The 26,807-nt window shown below is 54.1% G+C and overlaps 1 protein-coding gene across 2 annotated transcripts in view; it reads right to left on the bottom strand.

The window, feature by feature from the left end:
* med13a (mediator complex subunit 13a) overlaps positions 1-26,807 on the bottom strand; it is a 76,899-nt gene that overhangs the window by 2,689 nt on the left and 47,403 nt on the right. For both annotated transcript variants that reach the window (XM_064352320.1, XM_064352321.1), the window contains exons 5-27: positions 25,622-25,819; positions 25,330-25,524; positions 24,791-24,953; positions 24,347-24,457; positions 22,122-22,841; positions 20,568-20,784; positions 17,083-17,113; positions 16,327-16,448; positions 15,591-15,681; positions 14,337-14,548; positions 12,898-13,097; positions 10,482-11,392; positions 9,763-9,930; positions 9,288-9,511; positions 7,401-7,590; positions 6,257-6,644; positions 5,715-5,931; positions 5,144-5,335; positions 4,194-4,417; positions 3,361-3,503; positions 2,853-3,011; positions 1,753-1,938; positions 361-512 (exon numbers count right to left, since the gene is read on the bottom strand). In XM_064352320.1, the coding sequence (XP_064208390.1) occupies positions 361-512; positions 1,753-1,938; positions 2,853-3,011; positions 3,361-3,503; positions 4,194-4,417; positions 5,144-5,335; positions 5,715-5,931; positions 6,257-6,644; positions 7,401-7,590; positions 9,288-9,511; positions 9,763-9,930; positions 10,482-11,392; positions 12,898-13,097; positions 14,337-14,548; positions 15,591-15,681; positions 16,327-16,448; positions 17,083-17,113; positions 20,568-20,784; positions 22,122-22,841; positions 24,347-24,457; positions 24,791-24,953; positions 25,330-25,524; positions 25,622-25,819 (5,414 nt within the window). The remainder of the gene's footprint in view (positions 1-360; positions 513-1,752; positions 1,939-2,852; positions 3,012-3,360; positions 3,504-4,193; positions 4,418-5,143; positions 5,336-5,714; positions 5,932-6,256; positions 6,645-7,400; positions 7,591-9,287; positions 9,512-9,762; positions 9,931-10,481; positions 11,393-12,897; positions 13,098-14,336; positions 14,549-15,590; positions 15,682-16,326; positions 16,449-17,082; positions 17,114-20,567; positions 20,785-22,121; positions 22,842-24,346; positions 24,458-24,790; positions 24,954-25,329; positions 25,525-25,621; positions 25,820-26,807) is intronic.

The following is a 26,807-nucleotide window of genomic DNA, read 5'->3' as shown; positions in this document are numbered from 1 at the left end:
ATTACAGGACGTACCAGAGACTCAAGGGTACTATACACACACAATTACAGGACATAAACAATCTCAAGCGCACTCGGATCCAAATATAAATAAGTCTAACATAAAAGTCTAATATATACATATAATTACAGCGCGTAAACAATCACACACGCACACACATAGAATCACACAAGCAAAGCCAAACATACGCATACAATCACAACACAAAGACAATCACACATACACACTTGCACGCACGGCACACACGTACACAAGTCAAAAAAAAAAAAAAGTGCACGTTTGAGCAGTGCCCCCCCCCCGCGCTCCAGATCGGTATTGGAGCAGCTGACCCAGTACGCGGGGCTTGGATGGGGGCCTAACCTTGCTGCTGTCCCCCCCGTGGTGGTAGTGCGACCCGGGGGAGTGCACAGGGGAGGTGGTGGGGGAGGCGGGCAGGATGTTGATGATGTCGGGGTCCACCAGGTCGTTCTCGGACTCCAGCAGGTCAAAGATGCCGATGGCGTCCGGTCCGTCTGCAAGTTACAAAATTTGGGTCACTCAGCACTCTTCTGAGCCGAAGGGACTCACAATAAGCAAAAAATGATGTTGAGGTGCGCAGTCACGCCCATGGAATCCACAGAGTCGAGCAGCAATCGGTGAAAAGAGGAAGGGGGAGGAGGAAGACGAAGAGGGACGGATTCGGAACACGGCGGCCTGTCACCCCTGGCGACACGTGAGCGCGCTCTCGCTCGATCGCCACACGGTCAGAAGGGCCAGGGACTCACCGTTAATGGGGTTGAAGGCGATGTGGATGTTCTCAGTAGTGTAACTGGGGTTGGGTTGTGGACTCACCGTTAATGGGGTTGAAGGCGATGTGGATGTTCTCAGTAGTGTAATTGGGGTTGGGTTGTGGACTCACCGTTAATGGGGTTGAAGGCGATGTGGATGTTCTCAGTAGTGTAGCTAAGGCTAGGCTGTGGACTCACTGTTAATGGGGTTGAAGGCGATGTGGATGTTCTCAGTAGTGTAGCTAAGGCTGGGTTGTGGATCACCGTAATGGGTGAAGCGATGTGATGTCCAGTAGTGGCTAAGGCTGGGTTGTGGACTCACCGTAATGGGGTTGAAGGCGGAATGGTGCAATGTTCTCAGTAGTGTAGCTAAGGCTGGGTTGTGGACTCACCGTTAATGAGGTTGAAGGCGATGTGGATGTTCTCAGTAGTGTACTAGGGGTGGGTTGTGGACTCACCGTTAATGGGGTTGAAGGCGATGTGGATGTTCTCATAGTAGTAAGGTGGTTGGGACTCACCGTAATGGGTTGAAGGCGATGTGGATGTTCTCAGTAGTGTAGCTAAGGCTAGGCTGTGGACTCACTGTTAATGGGGTTGAAGGCGATGTGGATGTTCTCAGTAGTGTAGCTAAGGCTGGGTTGTGGACTCACCGTTAATGGGGTTGAAGGCGATGTGGATGTTCTCAGTAGTGTAGCTAAGGCTGGGTTGTGGACTCACCGTTAATGGGGTTGAAGGCGATGTGGATGTTCTCAGTAGTGTAGCTAAGGCTAGGTTACGGACTCACCGTTAATGGGGTTGAAGGCGATGTGGATGTTCTCAGTAGTGTAGCTAAGGCTGGGTTGTGGACTCACCGTTAATGGGGTTGAAGGCGATGTGGATGTTCTCAGTAGTGTAGCTAAGGCTGGGTTGTGGACTCACCGTTAATGGGGTTGAAGGCGATGTGGATGTTCTCAGTAGTGTAGCTAAGGCTGGGTTGTGGACTCACCGTTAATGGGGTTGAAGGCGATGTCGATGTTCTCAGTAGTGTAGTTGGAGCTGGCCACCTGCACGAAGGCGGAGGTGGGGAACACCAGGATGTGCGTGCAGGACGTGTCCTGGGGAGTGTTCAGCTGCGACGTCTGCATGTTCAGCGTGGTGCTGCGTCCGAACACCGAGCCGGTGGACACCGAGTCTGCGGGGGGGGGGCGACAGAAACCGAGGAGGAGCGGTCAGAGCGCTCAAAACATCACAAAGACGCCGATTTAAAAAAGCGCCACGCTTTTCTCTGCAAGGTCCGAGACCAAAGAAAACACTCTTTTGATCTGCTAAACGTTTTTTTAGTAAACACGCAGTTTGACATGTCAGCTCTGTCGACGAAATTGAACCGGCCGCGGTAATTACTCATCGTTGAGCGATGCGTTCTGCGGACAGTTTGGCAGCTAAGCTAACCCCGCGCTTCTCTCGAAATAATGAAACAACTGCTTTCCTTGTCAAGTGATTTCCATGGCGAAATTGCAAAATCAATAGGGGCTTTTGAAATATTGACATTGCTCAATTTAGCCATAAAGCGCTACTGGGACACGCGCGTATCTGGCGAGTTGCTAAAGCGCATCAGAAGCTCCAAATGGACTGAAGGCACCCGCTGATCTGGCGCCTGGCAGCCTGGTGGAGCAGAGTAGCGGGGCTTCAGTACTACAGCAGGGCTACTACAACGCACTGCTGTACAAAACACAAAACAGCTAGAAGGTAAAAAGCATTGGTTGTGTGTGTGTGTGTGTGTGTGTGTGTGTGTGTGAGGGCACGAATGGGGGGGATGAGAGTAAGAGATAGAGGCAGAGAGAGAGGGACGAGACAGTGAGACAGAGAGAGGGGGAGCGAGAGATAAGAGGGATGGTGAGAGATATAGAGAGGGATGAGAGACAGAATGATGGATAAGAGAGAAGGGAAGGAGAGTGAGAGACAGAGGGAGGATGAAAGTGAGAGAGACGGATGAGAGAGGGGAAGGAGAGTGAGAGACAGAGAGGGGGGGTGAGAGGGAAAGAAGAGGATGAGAGAGGGAGTGGGATGAGAGAGAGAGAGAGAGAGAGAGAGAGAGAGAGAGAATACCTGGCATGATGACAAAGGAGCCCTGGGGCTCCATGGCAACCAGACAGGCGCTGAGGATGCTGGGAGTGTCTGCGGCGGAGATGCCACACATCCTGCACATCTCCTTCAGCCTCCTGCTGAGCGACTGCAGATTGCGCCTGCTGAGCAGAATGCTCCAATCTGGGGGGGGGGGGGGCGGAGAAAAGAGCGCTTTAGTCCCAGCGGCCCGCCCACCTCCCCCTCCCCTTCCACTTCCCCCTCCCCTCCAGTCCCCTTCCCCCCTCCCCTCCCCTCCCCTCCTCAGCCAGCCACACAGCTACAGAGCTCAAGGTGTCAGGCACAGAGGCTGCAGACACAGCCTGGCTCCAAAAAGGAAAAAGAACACAAACAAAAAAACCCTACAGCTACACCTCCCTTTAATTATTAACATTATTTAATTCATTAGTTATTAAAAGCATGTATGCAATGATATACGCAAGCAGCGGAAAAGAACGTTCTAGATAAGCTCCTGTGAGTGAGTTTCCCCAACCTCGCAGCTCTCCGTGACCTATCCGTCCGAGGCGGCCAATCACCACCCTCCAGGGCAGTGATGTCATCTGCACCAAGCCCAGGCACCAATCCCACAGCTTCTGGAGCCCTAGTCTTCTGGCAGAGCCTTTTTTCCTCCGGGCCCTGGGAGAGAAGCACAGCCCGCCGTCAGGTCCGCTGAGCTCACGGCCCTCACCGTGTGACACGCTAACGCTAATCTCAGCGCTCCTGCTTCATTTATAATGCTGATTTTAACAATGCTAATGCTAATTTTAACACTGCTAATGCTAATATTAACAACCTGCAAGGAAACTTTTTCTAAATTTCCAAGGACTTGTAATCAATCAGAAAACAGACAAAAAAGTAAATTGGTAAAAAGTTAACATTTATTATTTTCTTAAATCAAATGCACAGTTGCCAGTATTTTCAGCACGTATAGCTACAAAATTTTAAAAAGTAAGAATTAATTTTCTGCCTTTGGACTAAAGCGCAAAACAAAATGAGCATCTTTCGGCGCTACGTATAAAAATCCAGAGCACTTGAGCTCTCTCCTCATTCATAATCAAGCGCTTTGGCTTTCAAGGATCAGCAGGAGGGCCCAGCAATCTTCCGACCTCTCGTTCAAAAGCACGAACGCTCTTAACCGAGGGTGTCTAATCTCATTCGAAGGACGGCTGGCGCGACTGGCGTCCAGCGCTAAAACTCTAAGACAAATCGATGGATCCTGGCACTTAATCAAGATCTCGATAAGCGGAACGAAAAGCCGGATTTGGGCCCGTCCCGGACGAGATGGGGACGGGCTTCGCGGGCGTTATCGTTAGCGGGCGCGCTCACCTGTTGGGCACGTCGATGCTGATGATGCAGGTCTCCAGGAGCTCCCCGTACAGGTCGGTGCAGGTGGCCAGGAGCCAGCGCTGGTCGTGGGACAGGCAGTAGCCCACGAAGAGCACGTTGTACTTCTGGGAGGCCTCGCCGAAGGTCTCGCCCAGCTCCGTCTGCTTGTCCTTCACGGGCGCCAGGATGAAGGGCGGCGTGTAGAGCCGCAAGCACTCGGGCCTCTGCGGGGCGAGGGGGGGGGGGCGGGGGGGAGGTGAGGTCACGAGAGCGGGCGCCAGAGCCGCAGCGCGGCTGTCCGTCACAGAACGCACCGAACTCACGCATCGCCTCGCCGTCGGCTTGTATGTGCTCCGTTAACAAGATGCTGCACCCTGTGCTCAGGAAGTCATTATAATGCCAATGTAAAGCAGATCCTGCAAACTCTCAGCCAACCAGGGTTTGAGAAATCCCATTGGGTGTGTTGTCACATGTTACCTACCCGTCCAGATAATGTACGGAAAGCATGTGACTGAGTGAGTGAGCGCTACAGGTTAGCTTAGTCAGCATCCAGGGGATAGAGATTAAGGAAATTATCTAATTATATCTACACCTCTACTGTCCTAGAACTGTTGCCCCATCCCCCCTTATACTTAACTTTGACACCATTTCAAAAAACTTAAAGATACGTTCATGGTTCTATTCCCCCAGATTCCAGAACCAATATAAACGCTGAAGTACGCTACTGTATATATTATGAGCGTCCCACACTTTTCCCAACCATTTTTTTTTTTTGAGTAGACTGTGGATTCTGACCCAGGATCAGTTTCTACCAGCACTATTTGAAGAAAACTTATGAATGAAGAAACATGAATCCCTTCATCTGAAGAAGCCCCATAAAGCCCATCTCTGTCAGGGTTCTGGTCCTTGTTTTTAGGGGTGTTCCCTGACCGGGGGGGCCAGCTCTTTACCTCGGGGCTCTTGAGGGAGGTGTCGAGGGCCAGCCCGGGCCCAAAGCCCGTCAGCGTTTTGACGTTGGTGGAGGCGGGCAGGGGCCGCCGGCACTGGGAGAAGACGGAGAAGGCCAGCGACTTGAGGTGCTGGGCGTAGATGTGCCTCTCCTCGCTCCGCACCGGCTGCAGCAGGTACTGGCAGGGAATTATCTGAGAGAGACACACACACGCACACACGGGCAGACACACACACACACACGCTGTCAGACTTTGACCTCCAGCGCAACCCGACACGCGCAGAGCTGACGTTTGCACTTCTGAGAATCGACCCCCTCGCTGGCAAAGTCACGAAGATTCAAAGAAAGAAAGAAAAACAAAACACATTTTTAATTACCTTAAGTGGGCAAGCATTTCCCCCCCTTTGCTCTAGATCTATACTCACAGATAAATAGCCCGTAGAGTGCATTAAATAAAACGCTCTACCTTTCTAAGAAAAGAGAACCCTGATTTCTTTCAGGAAAGGAAGATGGAAGACGACCCGGGGCGATGACCGAGGGAGGCGGGGGTGGGGGGTGGGGGCGTGCGGTACCTGCACGGACACGGCGTTCCGGATGTGCGGGGGGAGGAACTGCAGCATCTCCAGGTAGCAGCGGAGCAGCCCCAGGGTCCAGACGCTGGAGTGGGCCGAGCCCTCCGTCTCCTCGTAGGTGAAGGGGTCCACGATGTACACCACGATGGCGGGCGGGTAGGCCACGGCGTGCGACTCGCCGTCCGTGGGCACGCCCACCTTCTCCCGCTCCATGGTGCTGCGCGAGACGGACACGCGGTCACTCGGAGCGCCCCGGGAACGGCCAACCGGCTCCGCCGCAGGACATTTTACCCAGAATCCTCTACCGCTTACGATACTGCAACTTTACGAATTACTTACAATGAATGTATTTACGTTTAGCCTTTTCCTGCATCTCTGTTCGTCTACTTAAAATAAATGACCGTTACAATTGCACGCTGTTGTGTATGACTAATATTAAAAGCGATCAAATCTAGTTTAGAGAAACAGGCATCATTGAATGGCCCATATGAATGGACTCCATTTTGGCGGTAAAGGCTACAGGCTCCGCCGGGCCACCGTACCTCTCGGGCGGTTCCGCGGGGCCCTGAGTCTGGGAGGTGGCGGCAGTGGAGGCGTCCCCAGAGCCGCCGGTGTTCTGCCCCGCCTGGGAGCCCCCGCCTGGGGCCCCGAAGGGAGGGAAGGAGCTGGGCTTGGACGACTGCATGGCCCCGGCCCCGCCCTGGCCGGAGGGCGCGTGGGCGGAGGGGGGTGCGCTGCCCGCCGCGGTGGGCGGGGCGGCGCCCGAGCCGCCGCCGCCGGGGACCGCCGAGCTCTGACTGCCCGGCGTGGAGGAGGAGGAGGAGGAGGAGCTGTTTGGGGGTTGTGTGGATGACGATTGGCTGGAAGCAGGAACGGGGTTGGGCTGTGCAAGTAAGGAGCTGTCCAGTGACTGAGAAGCAAGATAAGGAGCTGAAGAGAGAGAAAGAGAAAGAGAGGGAGAGAGAGAATGGAAAAGTTCACCATGAGTAAAGCAATTCCGATCAAACTGATAACAAAAGACTCTCTGTTGAGCAGCTCATACAAGCACGTTAGCCTTATCACATCACTGATCTTAAGACACATATTTACTCTATGAAAAAGAGAAGGCCTTTCTTTGTAAGAGGTGTCCGATTAGGCTCACTCAAATCAAGGCTTTTGGGCGGCAGGCGGCACACTTAAATATGCTGAGCCCGTTAGCGTAGCAGCGATCGGGGCTCATTCTCTGCGAATATGAGGCAGTTAGCGTGGCATTGATCGGTGGTCTGTCTCGGTGTATACAACAAGCCCGTTATCGTAGCAGCGATTGGGGCTCATTCTCTGCGTATACGCCAAGCTTGTTAGCGTAGCAATGTTCGAGGCTCATTTCTGCCGTATGCACAGAGCCTGTTAGCGTAGCATCAATCGGGGCTCATTTTTGCCATATACTCAGAGCCCGTTAGCATAGCATCAATCGGGACTCATTTTTGCCATATACACAGAGCCCGTTAGCGTAGCATCAATCGGGGCTCATTTTTGCCATATACACAGAGCCCGTTAGCGTAGCATCAATCGGGGCTCATTTTTGCCGTATACTCAGAGCCCGTTAGCGTAGCATCAATTGGGACTCATTCTCAGCATATACAGTACGCCTCGCCCGTTAGCATAGCCTCGATCGGACCCTAGGTAACACTGTGCCGCGAGGCTTACCGAGGTCGTGCCGGCACACTTGGGCGTAGAGTTTGAGCTTGGCGAAGGAGTCGCCGCTGCCGCTGGTCGCCTTCAGGAACCAGTCGCTCACCGGCTGCTCGGCCAGCTTCCGGGCGGCGGTGCCGCCCACGCGCACGATGCCGTCCGAGTGCATTTTGGAGATGGGCCGGTGCTGGCCGAGCCTGCAGGACTGTGATTGGGTGGAGGGAAACATGGTCAACATGACATCACTGATAAGTCAGAAGTCAACTGCTTTCCATTCTGGTCATTATCAGCCATAAGAATGCAGGAACCTGCTTAGAATACCAGAGTTTTTTTAACAATACACCTCAGGCACCTGGCATTTCCTAGAAAGCAGAAACTCCTGCCATAAATTCTGTCTTTCTTTTTCCCCACCTGTCGACCTGCATTGTGACTAGCACAAAATACAAAAAAAAAAAAAAAAAAGGCACAAAAAGCAACTTGAGGATTTGGCGCCCGCATCGGTGGCTTAATGTTTGTATTTGTAATGCTTCAGCTGCCGAGCTGGAATTCAGGAGAACTTATCGGCGGTTACATCACAATGGGACGCATTCTTACGGCTTTCTTCCACCACCTGACGCTGGTGTTAATCTTAAAGCAGCGAGACAGTTCTCTACGTTTAGAGAACACTTAAAACTCCTCCTCCCTTTGAGCACCCGTCCAAGTCACCTTTATCCTCGACTTAATTGCCCCAACCACTCTGTCACTCTCACACAGTAGAATCCTAGCACCTGATAGGTTATCTATCAATATTGATATCGATTGGCCAGTTCACAGTCCAGCAAAACAGGTCGCCGTGACTGACGACGTACGATGGATGTCGCTAGGGGGCAGTGACAATCGGTTTAAAACTTGCGTCCCGTGGTTGCCGCGACGGTCGGCTGAGGATGTACAACAGCCCGGACGTGAAATACATCAAAACTTCAACCGTGTCAGTGAACAGCATTTATACGTTTTGTGAACAACAACAGCCAGAGCGTCAGCAGAACTTCCACGAGCAGCTCTGCAATTTCAGAGTGACACTCCGCAGCACTGTAAGCTGACCGTATGGCAGAGCAGTGCGTTTCATCAAATACACCACGGTACGGCAGACACAGAAGAACTGGAGATCAGGTCATGTAAATGAAACTCGAGGAGGGGGGGGAAGGACCTCGAACCTTCATAAAAAAAGAAGAGTGAAAATGGAACCAGCAGGCAGCAAGTGTGAGAGCAGGAGTGGCTCTATAATACCATTTCCTGGAATAAATGAAACATCTTTTTCATGTTCCTTGAATTCTTTATTAGATGTATTTTTACTTCAAGAGGAGGAAAAAAATGGGCTTTCATTATTTAAGCTTTTCCACTGAAACGCCAGACGCGTTTTTGAAGGGGAAGCCGAATCATATTTAAACATAATTAATAATTAAATATGCGGGCTTCTCCGAAACGATCTTTATCAAAGTGACAAATAGACTTTGATAATCACGAAAACATTGCATCCTGTTCCGTGATGACCGAAGACAGCTTCGACGCGCGGAAATCCTGTACGAAATCCTGCGAAAACTTTTTCAGAGCAATGTGACTGAAAAATTCATTTGACTTAAGAGCCAATTTAATTTGTCAGTCTTTCTGAAGGAAGGAAATTGTACCTCGGAATAAGCAATTTACTCCCAAAACGGCTTTTCGGGTTAACCCTGATGAAGCGTTAAACGCATGACCGTGAAGCACTTTGAGCATTCAGGAAAAGGTGCTATATAAATGCAAGGATATTATTATTATATTATTATATTATTGGCTACGAAACCGGGACGAAGGACGGCGGCGGTGGCGGTGGCGTTAGCGAGCCGGACCGCGCCGCGGCTAACGGTCGGCCGCGGGGTCCCTCACCTCGTACACGGCCGTCAGGTCCCTGAAGAAGGTCTTGGCGCCGTTGAGCAGGGCCTCGTTCTCGGGGCACACCACCAGGTACCCCACGTCCCGCTGGGAGCCGAAGGGGTCCAGCAGGAGCTTCTCCCAGTAGGGCAGGCCGAAGGGGGAGAGCACCACGAAGTCGTACTCGTACCCCACCAGGAAGGTGGGGATGGGCAGGGGCTCCGGCGACTCGTCCGTGCCTGGAGGGGGGGGGGGGGCGGGGAAAGGGAGAGATCCAATCACAGTCCTCACCTGCGTTCCCACACATTACGGGCTCCTGACTCAACGCAGCAGATGATAATTAAAAGGTTCCCCGTTGGAGAAACATCTGGATCGTTAGCAAATCGTACTGAATTAACTTGAGATGCTTATTGATCAGGGGGCACAGTCCTCCCTCTTACGCTCGCCTGCTTTTGGCTTTGAGTAATGACAAGTGTCCCCTGCCGCTTACCGTAGGAGCCCCGGCCGGCCATCTTGTGGAACTGCTGCCAGGTGAGCGGGCCCTGCACGCCCCAGGAGCGCACGGTCCTCTTCTTCTGGATGGCGTCCTGCAGCACGGGCTGCAGGGACAGCAGCACCCGCAGGACGTCCTGCGAGCACAGCGTGCTGACGTCCACCGCTGGGGGGGGGGGAGCGGGAGGGTCAGCACGGGGAGAACAGCCCCACGACAACAGAGACTAAACCATGTGACTGAATATGAACTAAAGCCATGAGTATTGACGTTCAAATAACTGAAAATGAATGTGAAACGGTAAAGTCAAAGGAGGACAAATCTGAACGGAATGTAAACTAAAGTCACAGAGGATAAATCTTAGTTAAGGAGAGCAAAGTCTTACAGAGAGTAAACTGGCTAAAGGAGACAATAGTCACAGGAGGGTAAACTGGATGAAAGTGAACAAGCTTACAGGAGACTAAAAAGGAGGAATGTGAATAAAGAGGTAATCTGAGTCAAAGGGGGTTCTTAGTTAAAGGAGGGGTAAATCTGAGTAAAAGGAGGAGCAAGTCTTAGTTAAAGGAGGGGTAAATCTGAGTAAAAGGAGGAGCAAGTCTTAGTTAAAGGAGGGGTAAATCTGAGTAAAAGGAGGAGCAAGTCTTAGTTAAAGCAGAGTTAAAGCTGATCTAAGGCACAGGTAAACCTGAGCGAGCTGAGACTAGAGCTGAGCCTCTCACCGTTACGTTTGGCCCAGGGGTGGAGGCAGGTGCTCTTGACCAGGGTCTCGTCCACCTTGCCGCCGGACATGTTGTCCATGAACTGGCGCCCGTGCTCCAGGGCCAGGTAGCAGTCGCTGTGGTAGTCCCGCTCCTCCACGCGCACGCAGGCGGGGGCCCCGGGCCCCTTGGCCAGGGCGTCGGGCTCCAGGCCGGAGATGGGGGAGAAGGGGTTGGTGCACTGGTCCTGCAGCAGGAGGATGAGCTCGTCGGGGACGCGGTCCCTGGGGCTGCCGGCCCGCTCCAGGGAGGCGCTGCGCAGCGCCTCGAAGCGCTTCTCCGCCTCGCGGCTGACGTCCGAGCCCCGCCCGATGATGTCCAGCTCGTCCTCCAGGAAGAGGCCCGAGCCGTTGCCGTAGCGGCGGTTCATGACGGCGCTGAAGCCGCAGGTGCAGGAGTACTGCACCTCGCAGTTGGGGTCGCTGATGTAGACGCCCACGTCGGCGCCCTTGATGTTCATGTTGCACACGCACACGCAGCAGCTGTCGAAGTTGCAGTCCTTGAACAGGTTCATGACGGACTCGGACAGGATGAGGTTGACGTACAGGCTGTGCGCCTCCGGGACCGAGGGCACGGTCGCCGGCTCCACCGAGTTGAGGGGCCGGCAGGTGGAGGGCGTGGAGGCGGGCGAGTACAGGTCCGAGTTCTCGTACTTGAGCGAGCCCTGCACGCTGGAGGGGCCCCGGGGCGTGCGCGGCGTCCGCGGCGTCCGCGGGGTGGGGGCCGAGAAGCGGGGCGTGGCCGGGGAGGGCAGGATGCCCGCCCCGCTGTTGCTGGGCGGGGCGCTGTTGGACATGAAGGGCGTGTGGGTCTGGGGCGTGTACGTCTGGATGTACTCCGGGTCCATGGTGCTGCCCACGCTGGGGATGTTCCTGTGAGGAGGAGGAGTCACACGTTACAACCTTACTTCCAATCACAGGCCCCCACACCAATCAGACGCCAGCAATCAGACTCAGGCCTGATCCTGGCATTCCCTAACCAGATGGTAGCATCAAGCCCAGATTACCAACAGAAGTGGCCTGCCTAGGCAGCTGCCATACCACAGATTGCTAGCATCAGATCAGGGCTTGCCCAGGCAGCTGTCCTATTCCAGGCTGCTCAGCCATCAACTCAAGTGCCAGAGCTGGCTATACCACAACATGCTCACAATCAGATTCGGGCTGCCAGTGAGACATATCACAGATGCTCGCCAATCAGAAGTCAAGGCCTGGCCAGCAGTCGCCTTACCTGGCCATCAATGACGCGGCTGCCCGCAGCGCCAGCAGGCTGTGCCGAGGGCTGACATGCAGGGAGCCTCCCCCCCCGTCTCTCCGCGATGGACTATTTTGGGCAGGCGACTGCTCGGAGGAGCACGGGCACAGCGTGTCCCCGAGAGCGCGGACCCCACCCCTGGAGCCGTTTACGGAGCGCGTCCCAAAATAAGAGCGGGTTTCTGCACCGCCCAGCGGGCCGCACCGCGCCAAAGCCAGCTTTTATTCGGCTGCGCTGAAGCGTCCCGTGTTATAACGGGGCCTGGGCCATTACTGGGCCCGGGAATTTACTGCCGGGCTCAGCGCTCTGCACGCAGCTCGCCAGAACCGCCATTCTTCCTACGGACCGATTCACCAAGTGCGGAAACTAAGTGCGTTCTCTTCTTTTTTTTCCCCCTTTTCTTTCCTCCCGACCCTCATTTTGGGGGGGGGGGGCTTGTCACAAAACAGAAACGGTGGATTAAAACAAACGGCCGCAACTTGAGTTCAGCACCGAGCGGCGCACACCGCAAACGCTCGGAACCCGTAACCGCTTTAACACCCCGCTAAAGCCCTCCTGCCCCCCTCCCTCCCCCAGCCCCCCCCCCCCCCCCCCCGTGCAGCTCATTTGCATACACCGCAATCTCGACGAACCGAAGCTGCGCATAAATCATTCAGGAAGTCGTCCTCCCTTGAAACCCGACTCCCGCTATGACGAGGGAGCAGACATCTGGTCGGAGGAGTCTGAATCCAGCAGGCCGCGCGCGCACCAGGGCCCGCGGCGTTCCGGGCTCGCTCCAAACCGCCGCCGTCCGCGGCGTATCGGATTCAAACGGGAGCGTCGCCTCCGATTAGCCCCGATTCAGCGCACGTTTCCGCGCCGACTCCGGCAGACAAGTCACATTAAGAGAAACTGGAGCGCTGCTGGGAAATGTAGTCCCAAAGGGGAAACAACAAAAGACTAAACGGACATTCCAGCATTCCAGCATCCACCATCCCCTGGAAATGACTAGAAAGACCTGCCAGGAATGGGAAGGGGGGGGGGGGGCGGGAAGTAGTCAATTGGAGCGAGTTTAAAACTCCCCATTGGTTCCAGCAGCTTTAAAGTGAGGGGGTGAGGTGGATGGGGGTGGGGGGGCAGGGCTTACCCGTCCTTGTTGAGGAAGGTCATGGCGGGCACCGGGTTGAGCAGCTCCAGCTTGCCCACGGTCCAGCTGGGCCGGTACAGGCACTCCTCCGGCAGCTTGATGGGCTGCATGCACTGGCTGGGCAGCGCCTTCAGGGGGGCGAACATGGTGCAGCCCACAAACGGCTGGCACATCGCAGGCTTGTACACGAACGAGAAGTCCTGGGTACAGGAAGGAGGGAGGGAGAGAGGGAGGGAGGGGAGAGAGAGGGGAGGGAGAGAGACAGGGGGAGGAGAGGACCAAGACAGGGAGAGGAGGGAAAGAAGGGAGAGAGAGAGGGAGGGAGAGAGAGAGACAGAGAAAGACAGACAGAGGGGAGGGAGAGAACAGAGAAAGACAGACAGAGGGGAGGGAGAGAAACAGAGAGAAACACAGGCAGAGACAGAACGAGGGGGGGAGAGAGACAGAGAGAGATTAGAGGTGTAAGATGTCTCCAACCACAGCAGAACGTGGTCAGCGCTCACAGCCGGTTTACAGTAATGGCTTCCATATTTATGTTCACTTTCAAACGTTTTTCCCTGCTCCGAAAAGCCAAACGTATTAAATTGCACGTTAAATCGTTTTTTTTTTTCTTTCTTTTCCTCCTCCAGTGGAACCACACAGGAAACCCGGTGTTTTAAGTACGGCAGAAACGCGACCACTTCACACGCAGCCGTTTCCTCGCTAAGTTAGCGCTCGCGTGTCAACCTGTCTGACGAGCCGCTTCGGAGCGATTAAAACGGCGAAGATCGGAGGACAAACACCCAAAGGCGGGGAAGACACGGTTAATCTCTTAAAGTGGCCTCCTCCTCCTCCTCCTCCGTCCGGGCGAACAGACGCCGTTAGTGACGGTAACCAGGAGAACGTGACCGCTGTCAAGAGACCGCTCGAGAGACCGGCGATTTGTGACGACGTCAAGTGTCGCGCAAACGTACACTTCAGAAGCCCGCGCCCCTTCAATGCGCCGCCTGATTGATTAGGGAACACAAACAACACAGTGTTGCCTCAGTGCCCTCCGCGGGGAACTGCGGTGATTAATGTAGGGGATGTTCATTGGGCTTGGGGGGGGTCCTGTAGGGACAGGGGGAGGAGGGGGGGGAGGGAGGGGTTGTGTCAGGATGCATGGTTGTCCTTTGTCCTTGTCCATCATCTTGATTGTACAAGGGCTTGTTGCCGTTTGCACATTAATTTAACCCCGTTACTGTGTAAGACAGCAGATAATGTGATCAGAATGTTCTTAACCGAACATTCTAATGCTGATGTCACAATCGCTACCGGTAACTGAAAGCAACATAGTTCTAGAACACTGACTTGGAAATCCGAGAGGAAAAAAAAAACCTAATCTTCAATGGGTTAATGAAGCGCAGAGGAGTACAGGTCAGAGAACGACGGGGTGGGTGCCAGGCTGGCGGGGGGCTCACCTTGATTTCGGACGGCTTGGGGCTGCAGAAGCTCTCCTCCACCTCGATCTTGAAGTGGCCGCCCAGCGAGGAGGCGCCGTCCAGCAGGGTCATGCCGGACACGGCGTCCATGCTGCCGTAGTCCTTGCTGCCCATGTTCATGGGGGAGTAGCCCATGATGTGCTGCTCCAGCGAGGGCGGGGTCGGGAACATCTGGTGCAGGTCGGCCGAACCTGAAAGTTGAGCAGCGGGGTGGGGGGGTGGGGGTTGTTATTCCGCTCTTTAAAAGGTTCTGCATGGTCACTTCGCAAATCTCACACAGGAAGCTAGCGCCATTCAAGGTGTCTTTGGAAACTGGGTGACAAGAGACATTTTCCTCTTCGCCCCCATGCTTGTGTTAAGAAATCTACACACAAGGGCAGTTTATATCCCGCTGCACTCATTTCCTTGCAAATGATGATTAAGAGGTCGGGGCAGCAGTATTTCGCTCAAATTCAGGTAAAAGTGTACCGTTGCATTAGGGCCATAAGCTCACATTTGTTTTTCCAAGGGGCACATGTGCTCCTAAGTTCAAGACCACATTAATGTATCAAAATTAGTATGCTAAATAATGTTTCCCCACTCAGCACTCATCAAATTGCAGGAGCAAATCTTCTTAAAATGGGAGCACTGTAGAGTACTGTGTATAAAAGTGATGCAAAAACCCTGAAATTCTACCAAATTTCACCCAGTCATACAGATACTTAAAGCAAGGAGACTGTTGGTATAACCGAGAGCGGTTAGGCCTCTGGAGATGCAAATTCTTCACCCAATTTCCTGCCCCATTCACAAGCTCCTGCATCTGTTTGTTCTGCAGGTGTTAACCGCTAACTGTTGCTGCCGTTTCCGGTGACTGAAAACCAGCATTGTTTCCGAAAGGCGAGAGGAAAGAAATACCTACCCTCTCCACTAGGTGGCGAAGTGAGGAATTTCGAAATGTCACTAATCAACAGGCCTGTCCAAACCTCACGGAAGAGCAACTTGGCCACACTTTTTAAAGAAATTTAAAATCTTGCCTGATTGAAGAGATAAAGAATTGATTTTTAAAAAAAGCTAGTCCTTAAGCTGTCAAATATTTCCTTCACAAATACAGTTTGGTGAGTCAGAAAGCAAACAGGAACCCACCAAGCTGCGTTTGAGAGGAGCATTTAAACTGCCATTTGAATTGCGAGAGAAACACGAGCGACTGAATCCTGGTGAAAATCTCAAATGGAGGAGGAGGAGAGGGTTACTCACTTATGCACGGGAGGGGGTCCAGTGTGGCTGGCTTGGAGTCCTTATTGCCGAATTTCTCCTCCGCCCCGCTGTGAGCGCGTCTGGAGCCAGGCTGCGTGGGAATCAACAGCGGTTGGAGTATTGATCAGCCACATATCACACCACGTCCTGAGACAGACACTCAAAGCTGTGAATAACCTGAGGCAGACAGCCCCACCCACTCAGGGCCAGTCCCACCCACTCAGAGACGGCCACACCCACTCATTAAGGGCCAGTCCCACCCACTCAGACAGCCCCACCCACTCAGAGACAGCCACGCCCACTCATTAAGGGCCAGTCCCACCCACTCAAACAGCCCCACCCACTCATTAAGGGCCAGTCCCACCAACTCAAACAGCCCCACCCACTTAGAGACTGTCCCACCCACTCAGGGCCAGCTCGATCCACTCAGGGCCTGCCCCACCCAATTGGAGCCAGTCCCACCCACTCAGAGACAGCCACACCCAATTAGACAGCCGCATCCACTCATTAAGGGCCAGCTCCACCCACTCAAAGAGAGCCACACCCACTCAGGGTCAGCAGGCATTACTAACAGAACCTGTCCGAAGAATCTGGTTTTTAAAAGCCGAGGGCAGAGCCGGAGGCCGGGCTTGACCTCTGAGGCCTTAATCCGCTACAGTTCGCCCCGTATCATTTCTGGGGGTTGCTGGGGCTGGACTTCCCGCTAATGGGACGTTCCTCCGTTTTTTTTACTGACCGCGAGCTCGTCCTCGTCAGAGTTGAAGAGGTTGTCCAGGTCGTTCATGGACACGGCCAGGTCCGTCTCGTGAATCAGGCTGGTGGAGGTGGTGCGGTTCTGGGCGGCCGCACGCTGCGCGTCTGTGGGGGGGGGGAGGGAGAGGAGGGAGAGAGGAGAGAGGGAGGAGAAGGGAGAGGAGGGAGTGGGGGAGAAACAAAGATGGGGAGGGAAAGCGGGAGGGAGGGAGGGAGCGGGAGGGAGGGAGAGAGGGAGAAAGGAGAAGAGGAAGAGACAAGGGGAGAGAGATTATACAGATGTATATACATGCACTTCTACATTTCTCTATGCACGCTTTGGCAATATTTACAAGTGCATTTCACGCCAGTAAAGCGTTTTGTAATGTGAATTAGAGATGAGAGAGAGAGGCGGAGAGAAACGGGTCGGGATTACAGAGCGCACGGCCGATCCCCTGTTGGCGCCGCACGTGGCCGTGGAGCTCTGGGTAATAGCCTTACGCGGCTGAGGGATCAGGGTCAGCGCACTGAGCCGCGCGGGGACCATCGGGGCCGGCCAGCGAAGCAGCGCTAATCGCTACGCTAACGCCGGGGCCGGCCCAGCTCAGGCGGCGGCGACGACGCCATGGAGACGGGGGCCCGGGACTGCGCGGCCCCGCCTCCGTCTGAACGCAAGGCCCGATGGGATTGGGGACAGGGGAGGGGCCATCCTCATCACCTGACTCACTAAATGGGTGAAGGAGCGACATCGAATGCTTACCATCAGCTGGGCCCGATCCACTGTCATCCCCCTGCATAAACAGAGAGAGAGAACAAGAAGAAGAAAGTTCAGAGCATGTTTCGTCTTCAACAGATCCAGCAGAGAGAGAGAGAGACAGCGAGATATCCAACAGAGAGAGAGAATGAGAGTGAGAGACAGAGAGAGATATCTTGGTGTACAAGCAGAGGCATTTCAGGTGTAATGACTCAAAAAAAAAAAAATCAGTTAAATCTAACATGGTCTGGGGAGGACAAGTAAAACATTCCTCTACTTGTGATCAGTCTACAGTAACTTTAATCTGTCTGAAGAGCAAATTTGGAATGGCATGTTCCAGTCATTAATTTCATCGTGCTTATCTCCAGTGAAAGGTTTAACGTGTTCTTCCAAAACGGACCCGTGACTAGCAAAGCACCAACAACGATTCTGTGAGAACTAAGCAAGCGATACCTTATTCATGTTATGCGGTTGTACACATACTGGCATACAACGACAAACGAGATTGATTTCGGGTAGAGCCCTTTTCATTCCTTTCAATAGCGCACACAAATCATTCATAACAATTATTTTTGTTAAAAAATACAACGTCAAACTCCACAACTGGGTCAAATTCGTCAGATCAATAATTGTACAGGTTTAAATCACCCTTGTTTGTAAGCTTAATACGGCTTTCAAAATAACAGCTTTACTCATGCTTAAAACATTTGACAGTCATCCCTGCGAGAAACAATCAGAAGCCAAAATCGAATGTGATATCTGCGATTGTAAATGTATATACGGAAATTCAGAGTACTCAATATTCCCGTTAGATACGTCTGCAAAAACACAGGAAAACGAATGGGAAATTGTATTCGAATCACAAAAAAGGGAAGTCTAACAAACTGAACCAAGCACGACCGCAAAAACGAAGCTCTTCTGACGGCAGCTGGGCGTAGCCTAAATTTCTCACCCAACCCGGAGCACCACTTCAAAGTTTTGGCTCCGCGTCGCATTTCTGACATTTGCGAGCGAGTGCCAGGAAAGGCTGCGGAACACTCTGTTTCGCATGGGTTTCCTCATCTGGGGATAACTGGCAAAGAGACTGGCGGAAAATTCCCGTCGACAGAGCATGCAGGACGCGCGCAGCGCGCGCAGTCAGACACTCAGCGTTTCTGACACAGTCATGCGTCAGCCGCTACAGAGTGGGTGATGCGCGCTCTTCGACAGAGCTATGAATTAAGTGCATTATGAGCTATTTACGTTCCTTACGGCAGCGTGTGTAACGACCCCGAAATAGCCTCGGTAATTTTCGCTTTTTTCCTTTCAGACTTTTTTTGTGAAGTGTAAACAAGCAGAGGGAGCGCCGCAGATTTTCTTACTAAGCAGGGAGCAGGTACATAAATAAACGCATCGACAGGATTATCACCTCCAGCGCGACGGCGAAGCCGCAAAGCCCCCGTCCCTTCAATGGAAAAATCTCACCGGGAGATGCTTGTGCGTAGAAGCCACAAATACTTTTTCCCGAAAGTGTCAGGGGGGCGTGATTGGGATGACTCTTTTTGAAAACCCGATGCTTTTCAGCAGTAATTCTTTTTATCCTTTCAGCGGTGACGGTGTTCGACAGAAGCTGCAGAGAGTCACCATTTGCAGCATTTCCAAGGCAACAACTAGCAGACAGGTTCCACAAGTTTCCAGGTGAGATGAATTAAATTCATTCTCATTAATGAAAAAATACACTGAGGCGAGGAATATTCTTAAGGCACAAAGACTGGGATATGTGCCCGGCCCTGTTTAACCAGCACTGCTGCGTCTCGAGTTTTACTCTCCTTAAAATAAAGGCCTTAATGGAGACTTCCTCTGCATGGGCTAGGGCCACTTATAGAACAGGGCCCGTTCCAGGGGGCCCCAATCCAACGTGATAAACCCGGTAAACAGCTCATAAAAAGGCGGGCCAAGCTCGTAATAAATATTAAGAGCAGCACACCCGGTGAGCCAATCAGACCGCAGCGTCGCCGAAAGCCCTTGGAAGGGTGGCCGGGCAGGAGCGAGCGGCACTTCCGCGTTGGCGCGGTTAACTCCGAGCCCGGAAGATCGCCAACGAAGCCTCGCCACGCCGCACCACCGACGGGGACCGAGACGCGCGGGCACTGCGGCCGCGAAACCGAAACTCGAAACTCGAAACTCGTAAAGGGGGGGGGGGGGGGGGGTTTTGAAGCAGCCGGCCTGCGAAAAGGTGCTGGTTCCATGAAGACGGGTTAAATACATTTGTGCCGCTAATTTCTCCCGCCATTGCAGCTGCTAGCGGTTTGGAGCGGGAGCGCCGCGGCGGGACAGACCCTCCTGCCCCTTTACTAGCCACGGGATCCCAGCACCCACCCAAGACGGGAATCATAAGTGCAGGGCCTCTATGCAGCACAACTACGAACAAACGTTTTAGAAACCCCTCATTCAGGCAGAAAGATTCCCGTTAAGGGAGCCATAACGCGTCGCGCGAAAGGTTCATTATTCATTTGATAACCCGCCTCCACGGCCAGACAGAATAACGGCGACGAGTGAAGAGTTTGGAATGAAGAGCGGAGCGCTTTCTGTTTGACATCGCGACGCTGATTAACCCTGCTACTGCACACTCTCCGGAAGCAGAACGTCCTATTTCATCCCCTCGATGCACCGGAATAGAGAACGTGATGAAGGGGGGAGGACTTCGCCACGCTCATTACAGAGGGGGGGGTGCTTCGGATATTACCGCTAAACACACCGACCCCCTAGAGGACTAAATCTAGAACGCGACCTTTTCGCGACCTTCTCGGTGGTCATGTGACCCCGTTGTTCAAGCGGTATAAAAGCGATGCACATCGGCCCTGCTGGGGTGCTCTCTCGCCATATAAAACCCGCAGGAATCTGCCGAGGAACATTTCTGAGCCATAAAGGCTGATGAGCTCGTAAACGTAGCGAGGGAGCGTGTTTAAGGCCTAAATAAATATCACATTCACCTCCGCATTACCGCACGCTATTTTTTAAATAAGGTTTTGGAAACTGGTGAAAAATCAACTGCAGTGTATCGGGCCTGTATAATGCAGTTCTTAACTATGAAACTCTCTGCTATCTAAATTATGTCAATTTGTCACGTTTGGTACTAATGTCTTCCACCTGTCTCCGATTACATTTCCTGCATGTATTCTCAAAAGCTGCATCCAGGCTTAATGAAGGCGCACTATGCTGAAGCACTGGTTACATTGTGCTTGAACAGTGTGTACAATCTTCTTTGAAAGTCCCCTCTTACAGGAAAACCACTTCATATGAACCGTCCTCTATCATGCCACAGTAGGCGACTCAAATCTGACACGGTTATGGAACTGGAAATCAGGTGGAGGGGAAAGCAAAGATTGGAATTTTGGAATTCAGTGAGAACAGACAAGGGAACAGTCGAGGCGTCCATTGAAACATTCGGAGAAACACATCTAGGAATCGACAATTTAACTTGGCCTCCTCCATCCCTTCGGCTGACCCACCTTGTGTTTCTTCCCGACTTCCCTCTCGCCGCTCTGCTTGTCCTTCTTGTCGGGGAAGAGGAACTCCACGTCCCCCTCCACGAAGGCGTAGGGGTCCACCTCGGGCTCGTGGTCGCCGTCGCCGATGGCGGCCGACAGGTACTGGTTCCTCCTCTGCAGGTACATCTGCACCCGCTCCTCCGACACCTTCAAGGGCCTCTTGGACGTGGACATCAGCCTGAAAGGAAAGGCGGCCATAGTGTCACCCGTCTGCCGGCTCCTTCGCTGCCAGGCACAGTCGGAGCGCTAACCAGGGGAGTCCAGTTTAACACTAGCCGTTAGCCATAGCTGTTAGCTAGCTGTTAGCCACAGCTGTTAGCCAGCTGTTAGCCGTAGCTGTGAGCCAGCTGTTATCTACCCGTTAGCCGTAGCATGTCTCATGCAGGCCCTTAGACTGCGCTAAAAACGTTAAAGTAAACTCAGCCCCTTTAATTACATTAAAAAACTAGTGGCGTTGATGCTCCAGTCACACGCACTTAAAGGAGATATAAAACAAAGCAAAGTAATTATCTCGAAGGCAACAAGAAAAGCATCTGATGGGTTGAGATAATGAAATGAGAGCCTTACACACACACGCACACACAAAGAAGGCTGATAAAAACAGTTTGGCTTGTATCCAGCGCAGAAGCCGCAACACTGTGGCTAATTGACAGACGAGACTTCTTCCTTCTGGTGTTGTGGCTGGTGCGTTCATCATCTCCGTTCCTCTGGAGGATTACCACCGGCAGAATTACCACTTCAGAAGCGCCGCTTCCCTCCGTAAATGCCGCGCAGAGACGGCGCTCGCTGCAAACGGCTTCGACGGCGGCCGCCGTCGCCGCTGCGGAGTCGATCCCCGCGGCTCCTTCCCCGCTTCCCGAGTTCAGGCATTACGGGCGGATTCGGGCTTTAACGGAGGACCAAAGGAGTCCAGTTTAACGCCAGCTGTTAGCTACTGCAGCTGTTAGCCGTAACAGTTAGCCAGCTGTTAACTACTGCAGCTGTTAGCCGTAGCAGTTAGCTAGCTTTTAGCCGTAGCATGTTTCATGCAGGCCCTTAGACTGTGATAAAAAATGTGAAAGTAAACCCAGCCTATTTTAATTACATTTAAAAACTAGCGGCGTCGACGCTCCAGTCACACGCACTTAAAGGAGATATAAAACAAAGCAAAGTAATTATCGCGCGCAGCTCCTTAACTCACTCTCAGTGCGCTACAGGCTTTTTTTTCTCTGGATGAGGGGGATCCGCTATTTCACCTACCCCTTACCTGCCCCCCCTCAGGTGTGAAAAGGCCCCGGGGCCCCAGCCCGCCGTGCGTATCAGAACGCGCGATGTCAAAAGGGCGCATAGCGCGGGATTAATGTGGCGTGTGCGCTCAGCGCGGCCGGGTGGAACATTCCGGAAAGAGGTCGGGGCTTTTGTGTCGCCGCGCTCCAAAACACTTTCCCCTCTAACAGATAAACATGGAGCTCTGACGAGAGGTCGGAGGTCGTGTACAGGGAGGGGAGGGGAGGGGAGAGGGGGGGCGGGACTCACTCTGTGACGGACACGACGGAATCCGACCCGCCCGCCGCCTCGTCGCGCAGCTTGTCTCCGGGCAGCTGCGGCGTGGGGAAGTCCGCGTCCTTCCTCCGCGGGAGCATGAAGAAGCGCCAGGGGGCGTGGCCTCCGTCCTCCTCCAGGTTGACCGCCGCCCCCACGTACACGGCGGGCTCCTGGGGCTCGGGGAAGGCGGCGTGGAAGGGCGGGACCACGGCGTCCAGGCGGGGGTCCTCGGGCCCCTTGGGCGGGGCCAGGCAGGGCTCGGAGGCGGGCGGGGGGTAGAAGTGTTGGTTGTGGGGCGTGGAGGGGTTCTTGGCCTCGCCCCCCTCCTCCCCGCGCTCGCAGGGGTGGGGGCTGAGGGGCGGGGGCTGGGGCGAGCCGGGCGTCTCCGCGGAGCTGGCGCCGCCGCCGCCGCCGCCGCCGTGCAGCTGGGGGGCCTTGGCGGGCGGCGCGGCGTCGGCGGGTCTCAGCCCGGCGAAGCGCCCGCCCTCCTGCGCCCGCATGCCCAGCCGCGCGCCCGGGGCGTCGGGCTCCAGCGCCGCGTCCTCGCTCGCCGCGCTGCGGTGGTGGAACGGCGTCTGCGGCCGCTTCTGCAGCTTCTCGCCCTTCTCCGGCTTCTCCGCCGCCTTGTGCTTGGCGGGCGGCTGCGCCGGCTGCCCCGCGGACGCCGGCTGCCCCGGGGTGTTGCCCATGCGCTGCTTCAGGTTTTTATGCCTGAAACACATTGTTACATCACAAAGGGCACCATTATTACATCACGCATGTTCTCATTCATTTACATATTCAAACATGTCAGGTTCATAACTTTCTCAAGAGCACGATGGCTGTACCCGGCCAGGGATGTGAACCTACAATCTCTCTGGGGATGAGAACCTACAATTTCTCAGGGGATGTGAACCTACAATCTCTCTGGGGATGAGAACCTACAATCTCTCATAGGGATGTGGACCTACAGTTTCTCAGGGGATGTGAACCAACAATCTCTCAGGGGATGTGAACCTACAATCTCCCAGCAGCCCAGTGCCTTAACCAATATACAACACCCTCGCCCATATTAACAATGTCACCGATTAAGTACCTGCTTGGGCAATCGCTGATTTTAGAATAACTGCCCTCCCGAGCAGCACACTGAGGAACTGTACGCCCTGCTCTTCGTGCTGCGCTCACAAGAGCACTTTTTCCACTTCCGGTGATTTAGACTAACATTACATCACTTCTGAGCGAGCTAAACGCAATAGTGCTTTAGCACAATAGTAGCGTTAGCTTCACTGCTAGCATTCATAATTCTTCACACAATTACAAGCACTTCATGTGGTTTTTCCTAACAGAAAAAACCCACCCAATCTAAATGTTAACTCATTTTGTGTAGGTTTAACTTTTTTTTTTTTTTAGTTCTCTCAAGAGTAATTTTGCAGAATTTGTAAAGTCGAAAAGCTAAAGTCCAACGTCATAACAGTTTACAACCTCTTCCACTGTGACTCTAAGAACAACTCTACGACTGCACACTTCTCTAAACTAACAGCATTAGAGGGCTTTAAAATGAAGATGTAAAGGTTAATATTTCACTTCTACGGATCATTTTATGGCCTTACTGGCATTTGCACCGACGACCGTTTCATATCCCTTTTCCTGCTAAGTAAAATATTCGCTTTGTTCTTTAAATGGAGCAGCAACCTGCCATTCGCCACAATGTACTGTGTAATGTACCCCCCCTCCAATCTCCAGCGGGCTAACTTTCTGCCCGCCGCGGCGGAGGGTTCCGGAAAAATCCCCCCAGGGCCGCCCGAGGGCCGTGAGGACCGTTAACTCCTCCCCCTGCGCCCCCCCCCCCCTCCGCTCCACCCCCCACCCCTCCGCCCGCAGAGCCATTTATCATCATTACAGTGTTTTACACGCGTTTTTTCCCCCTCCCCCAGCGCTGCCGTTTTTAGAAACCGTCTCGTTCCCGAAAGTGTCCTTTCGCTCACCCGGCTAGCGGACATCTTTCAGTCCAGAGAATCCGGGAAAAGCGATGACACCGCCCGCTGCTGATGCGATACTGATACAAACACAATCACCTGGACGCGCAAACATTTCTCACGGCCCATGGGCATTTCTGACACCAGAAAGGGCGGGAAAACTGGCAATTAAGCGTCATTTAAACTAATGGAGGACGTGCGGTGAGAAAAGCAGGCCCAGCAGACCGAACCGTCGGGGAGGCCTGTGGTTCTCTACGGTACCTTGAGCAGTTGCAGTTTGACCGTTGCGCGGGTTCCACGAAGTCCCAGACTCCGGCTCTGTCCGCCGCGTCGTCCTCGCACGTGCCGTTGGTCGTCGCCGAGAACTTCCGCCTGGAACAGAGCCAAACGGCGTTCGGTCACCTCAGCAACGCGCCAGTTTCCGTCCTGCCGTCCGACCCGGCGACGGCGCGGGTAACGGACGAGATTCCGGATGCGCTCCGGGATTAGGTTCGCACAAGCCGCCCGTAACACCGAAAGTGGACAGCGGCCATGTTTCCCTTGGCCTCGAACTGGCAAACCCATTAAGGCACTTGTCTGAGGAGCAGTAATGTTGAAGAGTCAAGGACCCACTTGAGGCTGAAGTAAATGAATGAATGGGGCTGAGAGTGAAAGGAGGTGGGAGGGGGCGGGCTGGTGGGGGGGGGGGGGGTTGTCTCCACTCACTTGTTCTGGGCTCGGTTGATATTGCACTCCTGCCACACCCGCTCCACCACCTGGCTGGCCAGCTTGCGCGGGATCTTCCCGCCGTGGTGACTGGTGCTGTCCGCGCTGAAGGCGTCCGTCACCGAGGAGAACTTCACCCACTTCTGCGCCGACTGGGAGTCCACTGCGGAGCGGAGCGGGGGACAGAAACACGCGGTTATTACCGCCATTCCACACCACGAGAGTGCCCTCAGTCTCCTTTATGAACCCCCAACAGAGGCCGCTTGCCTGCTTCTGAGGAGAAGGCTAAATTAGCCTTCGCTCAAACAGCTAGCCCGTTAGCTCTCGCCTAGCCCGTTAGCGCTCCCCTGCTTCTCTCCTGTTCTTTTGCATAGCAGATAAGCATTAGCACTGACGCTTCTCACCTTTAGGGAAAGCGTGATGATGAATTAGCGCTCCGAGATAACACGCAAGAGCAAGGAAGTTTGTGTAAGGACACAGCGTTCACGAGGGGGTGGGGTGGGGTGGGGGGGGGGTGGAGCGTGTGAGCATCGGCGTACCTGTCTGGGCCTCCTCGGGCGAGGTGGGGGGGGTGAGGGTGACCGAGGACATGGCGGGGTCCCGTTGGGAAGCAGGCACTTGGGGGCCCCCCAGGTAGACGGCTGTGCAGTGGGAGGGCCCCAGGGGGGCGACGGCGGGGATGTCGGACTGGGGGACCAGCACCAGGCATGCTGGGTACACCATTCGAACGCCGCCTGCAACGACAAGAGCACAGTCAGTACGCTTGCCCGTCAGGAGAAGCTTACTTGCGGGATAGCGGGAGTATCGTCGCCGGCGTAGCCGCCATCTTACCGACGAGGACCTCCACGGCGGCCAGGGAGTCGTCCTCCCAGTCCATGTCCTCCATCTTGTCCTCGGCGCTCTCCTTGGCGCTGGGGCTGATGGGATAGAACTGGTTCCACTCCTCGATCAGCTTCTGCGTGGGGGGGTCCGACAGCTTGAAGGACTGGCCGGTCAGCGTCCCGTTCAACCCAAACGGGCTCAGAATCACTGCAGGGGGGAGGAGGGGGGGGGATAAGAGGGGAGAATACGGACACAATGAGGAGAGCAAATCTTAAAGATCTGACCAAGACACAGCAGTATCCACCCACAGGACCACTGCCCAAACCCCCCCCCCCAGCCCTTAAAAACCTTAACCAACAGAATACCCAGCCACCACCTTAATGCTGCACCGAGCGCAGCAGCAGTGTTAATACTTACAGTCCTTACTGCACTTACAGCACGTAGCTGTGGATAAAAGTGTCTGCCAAACAAAAGCGATGCCATGCAGCACAGCTGCTGGCGAGAGGTCCAGGTCAGAGCTTTTAAACGGCAGCTCTTAGCGCCGCGGCGAGCGCCGAACAGGAGAATGTCACGGAGCTCAGCCGACGCCGGCGACCTTTACGCCAGAACCCCCCCCCCCCCCGACCCCCGGCTGAGAGACCCATCGCCAAACAGGGTTCGACACGCGACGTGAGCCTCGGGAAAGGTGCGTTTAAAAAATGAATAAACGGAAAAAAACTGCGTTGTGGCTTTGCACACTATTTGTTTCCCCTGTGCTATATTTCACTGGTGCAGCGCGGTTGAGGCCCCCCCCACCCCCCCCCATTCTGACCCCCCCGCTCCACGTATCGATCCGCTGCACTCAGCCACCCAAGAATTTTTACTTTCAGGAACCTGAGGTGCACTATGGGTCTCCGTTGCCATGGCGCACGTGTGCTTCCAGGCTATAAGCCATTAAAAATGAGGGGCCAGAATCATAGCCTGTGTTTATTTCCCCTTCAGTCACTGCCCCGATCCCCAGGGCGGGGGCCAGCTCCCCCCCCCCCGGCTGTAAATGATCCCTGTATTGTGACTGTTGCAGTGGCGGGAGGCCCGCGAGCGTGCTCAGATCTCATTTCATCTGCCCCCCCCCCTCACCCCCCTCCCCCATCCCGCATAATTCCTTTATTAATCAGATGTAACAGCCAGCTGTGCTGACTGCAGCACTGTACGGGTC

The sequence above is a fragment of the Anguilla rostrata genome, chromosome 9, assembly GCF_018555375.3.
Source record: "Anguilla rostrata isolate EN2019 chromosome 9, ASM1855537v3, whole genome shotgun sequence".
Taxonomy (NCBI): Eukaryota; Metazoa; Chordata; class Actinopteri; order Anguilliformes; family Anguillidae; genus Anguilla; species Anguilla rostrata.
The sequence above is the reverse complement of the archived record's forward strand: the minus strand, read 5'-3'. Positions and strand labels throughout refer to the sequence as shown.